Raw genomic sequence first — 15,461 nt, 5'->3', positions numbered from 1 at the left:
TGTAATGAGTATTTCTCCGTTACCAAAAAAGGTGGACAAATGACCTTGTACAGAATTGCGGTCCAAACTGATTGATTGACACGTACCCCATTTCCACTGGGGGTGCACCAGCCTACAGTTTAATAAATAAGACGTTTCAATGACAGGGATTCGTAGGCTTCCTCGTCAGTGTAAAATATCCCAGAGTCATGTTGGGTTTAGCTACGAGGGGAGTACAGGAAGGAAATAGAACCCATCATACATCCCAATAGCAGCAGAATTATCTCCAGTCATCCATAGACAGTTAGTCAAGTAATGCGGCCGTTGGAATGCGTTCTGGGTGGTGTCCCAGTTTTTTTGTCTCGGACAACGCGAAGATGTTGGTCTGCTCGTTGTGATGGAGCTCCGCCGATCTCTCTCCACAGCTCCCAGCGTCCGGAGCACCACTGGTGGCTCAAGGGCAGCACCCCTCCCCAGATCGCCGAGGTCATCATGCGACTCATCACAGACATGGCAGCCGTGAGTACAACAATATCCGCCATTCGCCACTAAGTAGCAGTGACATCACCACCACCACCACAGGGCTTATGCAGTGCTTATGCAGGGCTTATGCAGGGCTAGGTGGCTATCACATTAAGTGTGAAACACTCGCTGACAGGAGGTGACGTATGTATGTTGAACTCCTTTCACACTGTGTGTAGCTAACTGTGCTGATCGGAGCTCATGTGACAGACCCAGGTGTTTTGAGTTCACAGATATAACCAGCAGCCGTGTACCACCTGTGCTTCCTACTTTGCCAGCCTGCTGTGTTTTAGCCGCCCGGCACTCTGCTGCTCGTTACTTCTCCCCAGTCCGTTGATGTTGTTGCTGAACACACACACGACACACACATCGCACGGTACAGAACATCATGGTCACAGTGCAGAACAATGACGGCACAACCTGACACAATTGTGGAATAGGACATATACATGTATGTCGAGCCTTTGTGTCAGTCTACGGCTGGATAAGGGCCTCTCCAAACCACGTGGGTCCAGGGGGAAGACTCGAAGAAAATATAAAGGTAGACATTTTTTTGAGACGTTCCGTGGTGTCGTCTTGTGGGGTCATTATCTAAAGCAAGGTGGTGTGCTGCTCGCAGAGAAAACTCCTGGGTGGAAATTTCTTCATATTGTGATGCGATGTGGAAAAGCACAATTGGAAAGTTAAGTGAGAAAAAAAATACGATTAAAGTAATAAGTGTGGATATTATCTCGTGTAATCAGTGTGTGAACAAATGCAAAGGTTTGATCTCCAATTTGTCTTGTTTATAGTTGCTGAATATTGCAGTTGGATTGCTAGATGCATCGCCGAGGTTTGTCTGTTTTGGGGGTGTATGTATAAATGAAACAAGGTTATTGTTGTAAATGATAATTAAGTGAGCGTATGCCAGCACAACCAAAAACCAAATTACTTTTTGTCAAGTAAATTTACGTAATAATCTTGATACGTGGAAAAGTTTACACGGCATCAAAACAATTATAGTAACAGTTTGCACGACTCTACAGCAATGAAAATGCTACGCCATACGACTGTTAGGAACGACGGTAATAATTTCCGCTTGTAACGCGCCGCATATAATCAGCCTGCTCTCAACGAGAGAGAACGACCTAGAGGTGTGTGAGGAGGAACCACAGACGAATGGGAAAAGTAGCAGCCAGAGGTGAGGAGCCAGAACCAACAGTTGCCTAAGCTCTGCCATCCTATATATGTTAAGGTCATGTCAGCCATTTCACGAGTATTCACATGTGGGAGGAAACCGGAGCACCCGGAGAAAACCCATGCATGCGAGGGGGCAACGCACTATCCCATTAAAAAGGGGCATTATGTTAGTCCACGTTTTGCTGTGCTGCCTTCTCAAGGCAATCCAGGGGTACCGGCACCTCCTCGACACCTCCTCGACACCTACGGCAAGGGAGTATCACAACATCTGTGCGATCCACCAACCCTCACTTTCACAGTGCTGGATTACAGGCCACGTGCGTAGTAGCCAATCGGAACCACCACCCGGCTGATTTATTTGAAAGATGTTATTGCTTTCTGTTTACAACTCAAGAATAAAAAAGTAGTAAAACGATAAGCAGTATACAAAAAAGAACAAAAAAATCCTCTCTCGAATTTCAAGTTTCTTTTTGAGAGAGCCATAACCTGAGCTGGAGATAGGGCGATAACCATAAATTGAGTGATTGTTCATCATTGTTATCTCGAGATACATCGTGACAGTTGTGTGAATTTAAATATATTTAAAATTGTTATCGATTTTGCTGCTGCTTCTAAGCCAAAAAGTACCAATCCGGCTGCTTGGATTTCCTCTCTGAGTGTGTGTGTGTGCCTCTTCTGCAATTACCATCCACTGCTTTCGGATCTTGTTTCACACCCACCTCAACCCCGGTCTCCCTCTGCTCCTTGTGCCCTGCACGAGTTGCAGCTCTTCTTATTCGTGATCGCTACCATCTGAATCACTGACAGTAGTTCGATGTACCCGGTAAAGAGGATGTGATGATGAGATAGGAAGGAGGTTTTGTGCTATCGTTTAAGGGACAGGCTGTGAGAAGGGTGGGTAACAAAAATTGATATATGACAAAATCACTCTGAATGCACCTGATCTGGAAAGATCTCGGAAGCTAAACAGGCTTTGATCCTGGATAGTGCTTGGATGGGCTTTCACCATGCATAAAACAGCTATTGTAGATTGCCGTGGGGTTACATTGTCATTGGAGGGCAGTGAAACTAAATAAATTAGTTGTACCATACTATAGTCCAGCATCTATGGTTCCATCTGTCGCCAACCTGTACTTACAGCTTGACGAAGTACGGTCAAATAACCTTCATGGCCCACACGGTGTGTAGGGAGGCCCCTCATCCATCCAGCAGTGGATTGAGAATAAGGACCGTGCATGTGCTTCGATGTCCACTTCATTCGTCCATCATTCCCCTTTAAACTTGAGAACCACGGTCGCCTTCCTGTGACAACATGGATGCGCTGTTGGCAAAGACGGCGCTAAAGCCGCCACCCGAAGCAAGTTAAATCTTCAGCTGTGCCTCAAGTCTCCAGATGCAACCGATGCAGCGCAGGGCGCGCATCAAAACCCGGCTCTTTTATTGCGTGCCGTTTTTATCCGCCGCGTTATTTCACCGCGGCAGCCACCGTCGCCGCCGTATCGATTAGAGCGTTGCGAACTTAAACGGTGTGCAACGCAGTGTTGCGAGCGCGCGCGAGAGAGAGAGTAATGTTCTGATTTACGGTGAGCGGGGGCGGCTTGCTGGTGTTTGTTAGGGACTGGCGCGTGTGCTGACAGATAAACAGATTAGACTATATTCTTCCAGCGGTGCTGGGCGCTGGAAATGGAGTGGGGTTATTTATTATCTCGTTGCTTTGTCTGTGACGATACTATGATAAGACTGCGATGCTCTCATTGCCAACAACACAGATCCATGGTTAGGTTGTTAGAGTTTAGTGTTCCACTCTTAGTTTCAGTAATCTATCTTATCCAGCCGACTGACACTATGGCAGTCCTGCATTTGATAAACACCGTTATTTTATTCTTTGAGTCTTAAGACCCATTTTCAGGAAGGTCCTCCTACACAAGAATGTTTTGGCCAATTGTGTGTGTTTTTCGAGGAGTGTTTTGCTTTGATGTGGAAGGAAACCAGAGCACGTGGAGAAAACCCACCGTGTAAATAGAGAAGACAATGCCGAAAAGTCTGCACAGATGCACCCCCCCCCCCCCACAACGGGTTTGGGAGCTACACAACATCTCCGTGTGATCCACTTAACCTTGCCACCAAAGCACTGGGTCACTAGCTTGCTCCCAGAGGTATATGGCAGAAATCGAACTTTGATGACTGGACTTTTACTGATGAGTCCTAATGAGAATTAAACCGGCCTAGAGCTGTGTCATTGGTTCACCGCTGCCTGTTGAGATGAGCCACATTTCCTAAACTCTTGGAGTTGGTTTCTCATCGACAAAAATGGCCACGCATTTAGTTATTTTGAGCTGGTGGTCTGGACAAGGCTAAGAGCTTTTGTGCACAAAATCATGCACACCTTTATGTGCATTGTTTAATCTAATTGAGATTCTCAGTTAGATTTAACAATGTGCACAAAGGGCACACGAACATCTGCTGCAGTGTGTAATTATCAGGTGTGCATAAGAAGTGGTAATTATAAGTCTGAAGAATTAAATTATCGGGTAGTTCACAGGTTTTACATGCAATTTTCAGAAGTGTTTAAGGAGTCAAACAGACCGAGTCTCGTCATCTGTCAGTGTTACCGATTAGCCGAGTGATGAGTTATTTCTTCAAGTGTATCATTCTCACAAACGTGTATATATACACATTAAATCACGCGTGTTAGGAGTCTGTTGTTTTTGATTCGTGCACATTTTATGCAGTTGTATACTGTTGGTGAATGATCGGAATGAACATGATGGAACAAATTATACGATCAGAACTATTGCTATGAAACGGACTGACAGACAGAACAAGACACAAACAAATACAACGCATGGTACAGGTGAGACCGTACAGACGAGACAAGCGGAACAAATGTGACTACTGTATGAAGTAGGAGAGACGGTACAAATGAGGTAGCCAAAAGGATGCAGTCGTATGAACATTCCCATCGCTGCTCTGAGAATTCGAAATGGGTTTTTCAAATCATGGCATGACGTCATGCTGGATCCAGTGGAGGAGTGCGGGGACCATGGATGCAATGCCTCCACCCACCCTTGAGACCCTGTAACCAGTTTCCCAGCTAGTTTTGGTGGCAACGGCCCGCAGCCACGAACAAGTTAATAATGGGGTGGTGAGGAGCCCAGTTAGCAGCCAGCCAGGACACTCGAGGCATAAATGATTTTGAATAGTAGTGTGATTATTAATGTAGGGCCCTATTTAAGTACGACAAAAATCGAAAACACGAATCTCGCCGGCAGGGCCACTTGTCGGAGGCGTGGTCGCGCGTCACCAAGAACGCCATCGCGGAGGCCATCATCGCTCTCACCAAGCTGGAGGAGGAGCACCGCTCTCCGCAGCAGTGCATCAACACCACCCGGGTATGTGCCGCACTACACCGCACCTCGCCACGCGGCAGCGTACCGCTCTCCACAGCCGTGCATCAGCATCATCCGTGTGTGTGCCACACTGCAACATACCGCGCAGCGACGCGACGCACCACACCATTCTGCTTTCCACAGCAGTGCATCAACACCACTCGGGTGTACGCCGCATAGTACCACGCCACGCCACGCAACAACAGACAGCGCCACACCGCTCTCACGGCAGCAGTAAATTAGCGCCGCCAAGCTGTTTGCCACACACACGTTGTGCAGATTTCGTTAAAATCCCAGCTGCAGCTCACATTAGTCGTACGTATTATCCAAACCTATGCTGGGCCTCCCCTAAGTGCATTCAGCACTAGGCAAAACCAATTCGGCCGGGCTCGTTGCTGACTACACCTCGATCTTCTTACAGTACTTTCCCGGGCAGCCTGTGAAAGGGTGCCCAGAGGGATGTTTGTTATGTGTTTACAGCGTGTTGGTGGTGCGAAGTGGAGCTTGCGGTTGTCATCGGGTTCACGTGTCATGCCTGTTTTGCTCTGCGATGAACGCGCGCAGCTCTGGCTGGCACTGGCGTCCCTCTGCGTCCTCGACCAAGACCATGTGGATCGGCTGTCGTCCGGACGCTGGATGAGCAAGGACGGCCAGCAGAAGCAGATGGTGAGGGCACGATCCCTCGTTAACGCCCGCATGCGTTCTCTCTCCCCTCGTCCTGTTGGCTCCTCTTCGTCATCCTCCACCGATACCCCCACCCTGTTGGCGTGTCACCCCGTCTGTCCTCTTAACCTTGCTCGTCCTCCTGCCTACCCCCTATTGTTCACCTTTTCCTCCTGACGAACCTGCTAATCACCATCCTGGCACTCGGCGTCCTGCCTCTCTTTCTCACCTCTCTGCACAGCCCTGCCTTGTCTTGATTACACGCTCGCTACGAATGCTCCTGCTGTCTCTTCTTGCCCTGCTACCACCTCCCTCCTTCCCCCTTGTTTTATCTTCATCCATCTCGCAGGCTCATTCCTCCTACCCTCCCCTCTGATCCGCTCCTTTCCTCCCACCCCACCCCCTCGTTCGTCTCGCCCCCACCATAGTCCATGTGCTCCCTCCCTGTCTCTCCTCCCTGTCTCTGCTGCATTTCCTTGTATCGTCTTCATCCCCATTTCTCATAGAAATTATCCCAGCCACTCTCCTTGCCCTTTTCACCCTCTAACCTCCCCGTCTCTGGCCTCGTCTTTATAAACCTCTCCCTGTTCACCCTTCCAGTCACTCATTTCCCACGCTCACCTCCACCGCCACCTCTCCCACACACACACACCCCCGGACTCCGTTTATCTCCTTGTTCCTTCCGCTCATCCTCGCCACTCTCGGGCTCTCCTTTTACCCTCTCTCCCGTCCACGCTCCGTCTCACTCGGAACCCCCCTTACTCATGCCGACCCGAATAATCACTGCCCCATTCTCCCTGCCTCTCTCTTTAACCTCTTTGGTCTGCCCTGTTTCGTACGCATCACTCTCCCAGCTTCTCTCCTTGCCCTCCTCACCCTCCCTGCTCCTTCCTGCCGCCAACTGTTGGTTTGTCATATTTCACCTTTGACTTGGCACATACGACCAAGTCGCCCGGTCTTGCAAGAACGTACGTGCTAAGTGTACGGCTGAGCCTATGACCAAAGTAGTCACGATGCACCCGACCTTAGAAGTGAAACTTTGAGCCTGGATTGTACTTGGACTGGTCGAACATCGTGCATAACAGATGCTATAGGTTGCTGTGGGGCAACATTATGGGCAGCAGAGGGCAGTGTAGCTAAATCCCAATTTTTTTTTTCCCCTGTTTCAATGGCTAATGCTTGCCAACCCGCATTGCCCAGTGTGGTGAAGTATGGTCATTTATTTCCAGTGACCAATATGCCATGGGGGGAGGCCTTCAGTAGATTGATAAAAGAGCTGCATCTGTTGGTGTGTAGCTGGAAGGTTTGCCAGCTCCTGCGGGGGGCGTTTTAACACTTTGCGACTCGCCCGTCGCCTTCACTGATGTCCTCTTCTTCCCCCCCACCCCCAATGTGTGCAGATACTACTGGTTCTATTCTATGTAGGGTGTGTAGGCTTTTTGATTCAGGCCTTCTGAAAGGCTCTTATAATTTAGTTGACGGACAAATGGAACGCCGGGCCTTTTATATAATAGATAAAGATTGTTATTCTGGGTTGCAAGGTGACCAGGAGATGGCAGTACAGCTGTGGATTCTTGAATTTTATCTTTGAGTGTTTGTGTATTATCCCCTTCTATGTGTGAGTATTCTCCAGGTACTCCAATGCCTTCCACGTACGAAACACTCATAAGTGGAATTGACCAAACTTACAACGTAGGAAAGACTCTTCAAAAAAAGAGTTTTGAGACTCGGGTGAGGCTCTCGTGTGTAAATAAAGGCCATTATTTATTGTTTTATAAACGTATGAACGTCAGCTGTCACCATAGCATCTTGTACAAAGGACACCTAGTTTTTACGAAAAAAAAATTCTGCGCAACGGCAAAAAATATCGGTGCAGAAAAAAAATATATGAAACAATCGGGAAAATAAAAATAAATACAGCTGGAAAATAAGAATGTAATATATAAACTATAATTCATGCGAAACTATCATTAAAAACGCTTTCGGCTTTGTTGTATATCTCACAGAACATTTTACATAAACAAATTGCATATGAGGCAAGAGCTCGGAGCCATGATAACAAAAACAAAGATCCCCCATATAGCCTCAACAAACTTTGAGACAAGTGCGAGCACTTATAATTTCCAGGATGGCACGTGAAGGGGGTGAGTGGCTAGCACCACGCCCGACTGCCTTTGTCTGCCTAGTGGTGATGTTTAGACACCTTACCATGTACTCATTTGAGACTAAGTCGACCTCTGTGAGGCCCATGACCGGTTCAGATAATTATAATAGTCACTGATGTTGGTGGACGTGAGCGGGAATCAAACTCTGCGAGCTGGGTTCATAGCGCAGTGCACTAACCGCTGCACTACCGCTCCACACGTACATCTGCTTAGCTTCCGAAAACTGTCGATTTGGCGCATTCCGAGTAATTTGGTCAGACTCCTTTCTCTTACCCGCCCTTCTCCCAACCTGTCCCTTAAACCCTAGAGCCCACCTCCTTCCTGTCTCATCATCATATCCTTACCCCCGACTCACCCACACTCACAGTCTCTGCCATCTTCCCCCCCCACACACTCCCTCCTCATCGTCTCTTCTCCCTCTACCCTCACATCTCCAACCGACCTCCCCCTGTCTCCCCATCTCCTTCCTTCATCTATAATACTCTGTCCCTTCCACTCTCAATTGCTGTCTCGGCACGCTCATCCGCTCGCTCCCACGCTCCCACGTGCGCGCAATCGCTCCTCGAGTCTCATTACTCCCCGCCGCTGTGCTGCCTCGCAGCCCAAATTCCGTACTCGGACAAATCAAGGTCGATTCGTAATTCTTTATTCATTTTTGGTTATTACAATAAATCAGCGTGTCACGCTGTGCGCAGATTCACTTACATTTACATGCACGAGTCTGATGGGCAGTGCTTCCCCCACCACCATCACATCCTCCCTTTTCCCATGCCCCCCCTATCACTCCCCCACTGTCCTTATCAAGGGCGCACACGCGTTCAAACATACACGCACTTGTGCATGCCCACACACGTGCAAACTTACACACCATGAGACACACATTTGTGCATGCTCGCACAGACAAAGTTCCCCTCTGTTTACTACGAAGACTGTTGGGGTAAGTGCTGTTAGAGAGCATCTATTAAAGCAGGCACAGTACACGAGAGGATGGTACAGCCAGCACCACGAACTGGCCCCTTCTATGGCTTCTCAGTTCTGAATCGACCAATGGAGAAGACCCATGCGCAGTTCTGATATCACTCGCCGCTGGTGTTAGCCGTGGCTTTCCATCGCAGGGGTCGTAGCACAGTGCACTAACCGGTACGCCACCACTCCCCTCGATGCACACTCACGCTATCGACTCATCACAGACATGACAGCCGTGAGTACAACAGCAACAGCGGCCGCCATTCGCCACTAAGTGGTGGTGACATCACCACCACAATGCTTATGCAGGGCGAGGTGAACGTTGAGGCCATCACATGAAGTGTGAAAAGCTCGCTGGCAGGTCACGAATTAGACCCAGGTATTTATGGGTTAACCGACTCCAATGGTTGACGGATGCACCACCGGTGCTTCCCATCACACGCAAATGGCAACGCATGCATTGCGCTTGTCTGTCCGTCTCTTCGGCGATTCATCGCTGGCCCACGGGCAGGTCGCCAGGTCGTATGCGTGCACACAAACGGTCGGGTGAGTGACCAAACAAGTGAGCAAACACGCTGGGGTGAGTGAGCTAGCGGACGGGACAAGGGAGCAAATGGGTGAGCAAGTGAGTGACAGAATAGGGGAGAGCGAGTGCATGGAGCGGGCGAGGGGATCAATAGGCGGGCGAGTGAACGATTAAACCAGCAAAAGCATCGCGATAATATATCGCGAAGAAAGCTTCGCAAAAGGCACTTTACAATCCAAGCACAACTCGCAAGCAGGAGGCAAAATCGATCATTAAAAACACATCTCGAAGCGGATTAATTCTCAGGTGAGATTTTAAAATGTGAGCTGAAATCGTCAGATCTCGATGAGGTTTGGCGAGGAGTTGCAATGGTGAGGAACTCGGCGCAAAGTGGTTCCGTCTCCCGCAGCGTGTGCATGATCAACCGAGGTCGTCTGGATAGCCCAGCGCACCGTGAGGTCAGGTTAAATGATGCGTTTGACATCATATGACCTTGTCTGTTTACATTCGTACAATAGTCACCCGCTATCCATTCACTGTTTCTGTAACCTGATTGTCCCTGTATAAAAAAAAATCTGCCTGAACCGACTTACGCGAGAAGGGAATGTATGATTTAACGTTGATTTATGTTTGTACAGTATCGTAGATGTGTTCACTTGACGTGGTTGTTTTTATCCAATGATTTCTGTTTGCTTTATTTCTGTACTTTATTTTATTTCTTTTAACCTTTGTCGTTTTGGTTTACCCCAGGTCACTTTTGCAAATAAGACTCATATCCTGGTTCTCTTGAGTTCTCACCCGGTTAAAGAAAATCTTCTTCACTTGGATTGCAATATAAAGTGACTTGAGTCCAGTCATGTAAAAAAGAGCTTAACATCGAGTCCCCTTAAGTCTAAAAGTGTGAGAGATGCGGGGGACGCAGTGGTTAGTTCACTGCGCTCTGAACCTGGCTACCCGAGTTCAATTTCTCACCATGACTAACATCTGTGGTAAGTGATATCTGAATCGGTCTCTAGCCTCCCTTCCATCCGCACTAACCAGCATGGTGAAGTATGGTAAGAACAATCTATATGTCTTGACGGAGCATGGGGAAGCCCCTCACCCAGTAGTTGATTAACAAATGGCTGCAAAGTCAAAAAGTGAACCTTGAAATCTACTCGGCAGCAAACTGGGAGCCAATGTAACGAGGCCACAATTGGAAGTAATGTGGATAGATTTTCTTAGAATTCGTTGAAACTGGCATTAGCCGAGGCGCGGTGCCCTCACAGAGAGTGCAACGAGTGAGCGAGAGCGATCAATCGAGCGAGCGAGTAACCGCGTGAGCAAACTAATCGAGCGTTTGAACGAATGAATGAGCAAATGCACGAGCGGGCAAATGGGTGAGCGGGCAAATGAGAGAGCGGGCAAATGGACGAGTGAGCGATCCGTTTTTCCCCCACAGCCGATGTGCGACAACCACGATGACGGCGAGACGTCGGCCATCATCCACTGCAGTGCGTGCGGGAACCTGTGCGCCGACTGCGACCGCTTCCTGCATCTGCACCGCCGCACACGCTCCCACCAGAGACAGGTGCGGCCGATAGCCGTGCTTACCGCGTTATTAACCGCGCCACACCGCGCGCGCCGTGTTACCGGCCCCCTCCTGGGCACCTGCCTCCCACAGTGCCTCACGATGGGAGCTCGGGCACAGTGTGTTGCCCGGTTTTTGATCTCTTTGTGTGTGTGTTAGGTTAGCCTTGTCTGTCTGTCCCTCCGCCTCTTGTTGTCAGTCTGTCTGCATTATTGGCTGTCTGCTTCTTTGCTTGTGCGTGTGTTTACATGTGTCTGTCTGTCCTGTCTGCCTACCTTTAATTATAACTGTGTTCTTGTCTGCCTGAGTGTCCTGTCTGTCTGCCTGCCTGCCTACCTGTGTTTCTGTCAGCCTGAGTGTCCTGTCTATCTGCCTGCCTACCTGTAATTATAACTGTGTTGTCAGCCTGAGTGTCCTGTCTGTCTGCCTGCCTACCTGTAATTATAACTGTGTTCTTGTCAGCCTGAGTGTCCTGTCTGTCTGCCTGCCTACCTGTAATTATAACTGTGTTCTTGTCTGCCTGAGTGTCCTGTCTGTCTGCCTGCCTACCTGTAATTATAACTGTGTTCTTGTCAGCCTGAGTGTCCTGTCTGCCTGCCTACCTTTAATTATAACTGTATTCTTGTCAGCCTGAGTGTCCTGTCTGTCTGCCTGCCTACCTGTGTTCTTGTCAGCCTGAGTGTCCTGTCTGTCTGCCTGCCTACCTGTTTTTCTGTCAGCCTGGCCACCCTCTGCCTTTTCTGATTTTTTTGCCCATCTATACATTCATCCATATGCCTCATGTCTGCCTGGCTTTCTTTCTGTGTGACTGTCTTATTGCCTATTTGTCTGTCCGTCCGTGTGCTGGTGTGTCTCTACATCCTGTCTGTGAGTTACCTTGCCTGTATGTTAGCCCAACGTTCTTAACCTATCCATCCAGTCGGTGTGTCTCTCTGTATATTTGTCTGCCTGCCCATTTATTTTCTTAATTTTGTCCCAGCCGAGCCCCTTGTCTCCCTCTCCGGCCTAGAGGAGGCCGATGTTTCATTCTGAACATGGATCCTGAGCGGGTGGGGGGGAGGGGGAAACAAAAGTGAGAGGAGAAAGAAGTTGGGCAGCTGAAAAAAGCGGGGCAGACAGATTTAGCCACAAACTAATGTCCTTTACGAAAATCGAACTCGTTTTGTGGGCGCAAATACAAAAATTGACAGAGTGGGCCATGGCTCGTTTTATTCTCCGTGAACATGTGCGGGCGCTTTTCCTGTGCCATTTTCCTAACCTTTGATCTCTCCGATGTCGATGTTTGTCATCCAGAGCAAGTTCTCTCTCTTGCCCTTTATCCGCATTTTTTTGTACTTGGTGTATAACATAATTGGGTTATTTTTGTCTAGCTCTCTCTGTCTGTCTGTCTTTGTTGCTATGCGTCTATCAGAATCGGAATATATATTTATACTCGAGGAATCCGATGAGCTGTAAAAAGCTCTTTCTCACAGATGTCCAGTAGGAGCAGCTTGTAATCACTTTAAAAAATATATACAAATAAAACTAAACTATTTTCATATTAACAGGTAAAACCCTGTCTCTCGATATATCTCATTTATCACACGATGTCTTTCCCATCGGTATTGCTCGTCACTCGTTGCAGAAGCGATTTGACACTTTCCTAATGTTTTGTGTTATTCCTCCCAATTTTCCATCCTCATTTTGCGAGCACGGTGTCACGCCATGAGACAGAAAATCCACTCAGATCTCTCACACAGCAGTGTGGCCCTTTGCCTTCTAGAATGACCCGTGGAAGCAGATACCACAGAGCTACCTCTGAGATCCCTTCAAGTGACTTATGGTCTATACAATAGGGGGCATCTCTCCAGGCACTCAGGGTAATGTTTGTCGCGTGGCAACTAGACCAATATTTTTAATTGTCAGCGATGGAATGTATCCAACATAAGTGTGGAATTAAATTTAACGTGTTTTTTTGCGTGCAGTCATTGGTCACCGGGCTTAGACGGTCAACTCCCCTATGCTTGAGAACCCGGTTTAACCAAAGGCAGCTGCCCGAATGTGATCCCAGGATCTCAGCGGTGCTAGCTGAGAGCTCTGACCTCTGGGGGCCAGCCGGCCGGCCTCAGCATGTGAATTAATCAAAAACTGCACTCCTGATCTGTGGCACGTCGTCGGCAAAACGGCGTCCTTTCCCCTGTGGTCGCGCAGGTCTTCAAGGAGGAGGAAGAGGCCATCAAGGTGGACCTGCACGAGGGCTGCGGTCGGACGAAGCTCTTCTGGCTCATGGCACTCGCCGACTCCAAGACGCTCAAGGCCATGGTGGAGTTCCGCGAGCAGACTACGGGTATGTCCCTCCCTCCCTCCCTCCCTCCCTCCCTCCCTCCCTCCCTCCCTCCCTCCCTCCCTCCCTCCCTCCCCCCTCCCTCTCCCCCTCCCTCTCTCCCTCCCCCCCTCCCTCTCTCCCTCCCCCCCTCCCTCTCTCCCTCCCTCCCTTCCTTCCTCCCTCCCTCCCTCTCTCCCTCCCTCCCAGGGCTGTAGCAAGGACAGGGCAGGCCCCAGGCACTGCTCCTGAGGGGTGGGGGGGGGAGCACCACCTGAATTAATAGCCAAATTGTTGTAAACGAAGTGAGCAGTGGTGGCTGGTGGCTAATAATTGATGGGGTCCTGGTGATGGTGTATATTGAACTTCTTTTGCACCGTACGTCCCCAACCGTGGACATCAAAAGGACAACACACTGCATGGTGGGAGGGAAGGGCGGGTTGGGAGGTCGGCACCTGACCCCGGGTGGTGAAATATTTAACTACAGCCCTGCTCCCTCCTTCCCTCCCTCCACATCGCCTTCTCTCCTGCCAGCCTGTGCTTTGAGCTGAACCCATCCCCCTCTCAATTCCTATCCTCAGATCTAGAAATGTTGGTACAAGAGAGAAACAAAAGCAGTTCGTAAGCGTTACTCATTGCGCTTAGCATCTAACATTTGCTTCAGTGTTGTTTAACAGCAATTGTGTCATGCCCCCCCTTACCCCCCCCCCCCCTGCCTGGAGTGTTTTGTATGCCCCCCATCTTTCAACACGGTCGCTCTACAGAGGTGCCTCTCCCACTCCTCGTTTCTCACAGTAAAGTCTGAAATTGTCAGCCAGGCTGCTGATGCTGCTGATGCTGCCGATGCTGCTGCCACCAAAAGGCAATGAGCTCGCTCGCGTCTGCCGTAATTTAGTGCCGAGCTCCTGAGCAGAACGCCGATTATCTCAAGCCCCGGGTTATCGAGCGGCAGCTCTCTGGATGTATCCCACAGACAGCCTTTTGATTTTTAGTTTTGCTTTATTTTATTTTACGGCTCACAGTCCCTGACGTTGTTAAAATCCAATCGTTCCATGAGTCGTGTCTTTTTCTTTTATTATCCACCCACCCACATGTCCACCTGCTCACCCATCGTACACTCGCCTATCCAGTCATCCACTCATCCATCTCCCCAACCACTCACCCAGCCGCTCACTGAACGACTGACTCGCCCATCATCCAATCACTGACCCCCTCATTCACTCACCCACTCATTCACTCACCCACCCATCCACTCACCTCTCCACCTTCCGGTGGTGGGTGACAAACCAGCAAACGATCACAACTTTCTGTGCGCGCTGCTCTTCGGGTTGTAACGAGCCTCAGAGGCCTCATCGAGCGGTTCCCATGATTGAGGTTGCGCCGCGTTGAGTCTTGACATTTCTTGTTGTAACCTTTCCTCCGTATTGACGTGCCCCCGTGTATCGACGGGTGCGTGCGTGCTCTTGAGCAGGCAAGGCTTCGGCCAGCAGCATGGTGGAGGCATGCCGGTTCTGCGCGTCGCGGAGTAACACGGAGCTCTCGGCTGTCGGGAGCGTCTGCACCGACCCCGACTGCCAGGTTCGATGCTGCAATAACTGGGGCGCATTATTCTTATTATTGTGATTCCGCTTGTTTACCCAGGAAAGACTCGCCGATTCTCCCAACTCTAGTTTTATGAGGGGTCCTGCCAAGTTTTCCCAAATGGGTGATCTGCGGGTCATTTTTCTAACTTGGAAAATTTGGACCGTGACGCCCAGCATACGACAGCCTGCTCCTGAGAACGACGTAACGGGATCTTTAACGTCCGCTGAGAAGCAAGACGACGGCGCGTAGTGTTTTTACGGTTATTCCACACGGCGGTATTAATTAGGGCGGCCGCTGGATTCGAGCCTCTGCAACAATGAGCGGCGAGCTGCTCTGCCGCTGGGCCGAGTCACCGCTCCCACCGTTCACGACACGTTCGTTATCGAACGATTAAAATCAGTGCTCACTGCTCATGGTGCCTCGCGTTGTCATCTTCCTTTATCATTTAGACCGCCACGCCTGCCGTCTCGAGGCGCCAGAACAAAGGGGCATTTGAAAATAATTACTCATGAAGGAAGTCATTACAGATCAGATTACAGTCATCAAATAGAAGTGCAGTACAGACGATATAAACAACAAACGAAAATAAACAACGTTGAATAGCTAAACTAAACCT

At 49.4% G+C, this 15,461-nt stretch overlaps 1 protein-coding gene across 6 annotated transcripts in view; it reads left to right on the top strand.

Moving 5' to 3' along the window:
- The window catches only part of MYCBP2 (MYC binding protein 2), a 134,682-nt gene that overhangs the window by 113,366 nt on the left and 5,855 nt on the right, over positions 1-15,461 (top strand). For all 6 annotated transcript variants that reach the window (XM_032956671.2, XM_032956673.2, XM_032956670.2 and 3 more), the window contains 6 exons: positions 405-498; positions 4,953-5,072; positions 5,634-5,735; positions 10,831-10,959; positions 13,150-13,285; positions 14,733-14,839. In XM_032956671.2, coding sequence (XP_032812562.2) covers positions 405-498; positions 4,953-5,072; positions 5,634-5,735; positions 10,831-10,959; positions 13,150-13,285; positions 14,733-14,839 — 688 coding nt within the window. The remainder of the gene's footprint in view (positions 1-404; positions 499-4,952; positions 5,073-5,633; positions 5,736-10,830; positions 10,960-13,149; positions 13,286-14,732; positions 14,840-15,461) is intronic.

This window comes from Petromyzon marinus, chromosome 18 (assembly GCF_048934315.1).
Source record: "Petromyzon marinus isolate PM22_M1 ecotype Great Lakes invasive population chromosome 18, UKy_Petmar_22M1.pri1.0, whole genome shotgun sequence".
NCBI lineage: Eukaryota > Metazoa > Chordata > Hyperoartia > Petromyzontiformes > Petromyzontidae > Petromyzon > Petromyzon marinus.
The sequence above is the reverse complement of the archived record's forward strand: the minus strand, read 5'-3'. Positions and strand labels throughout refer to the sequence as shown.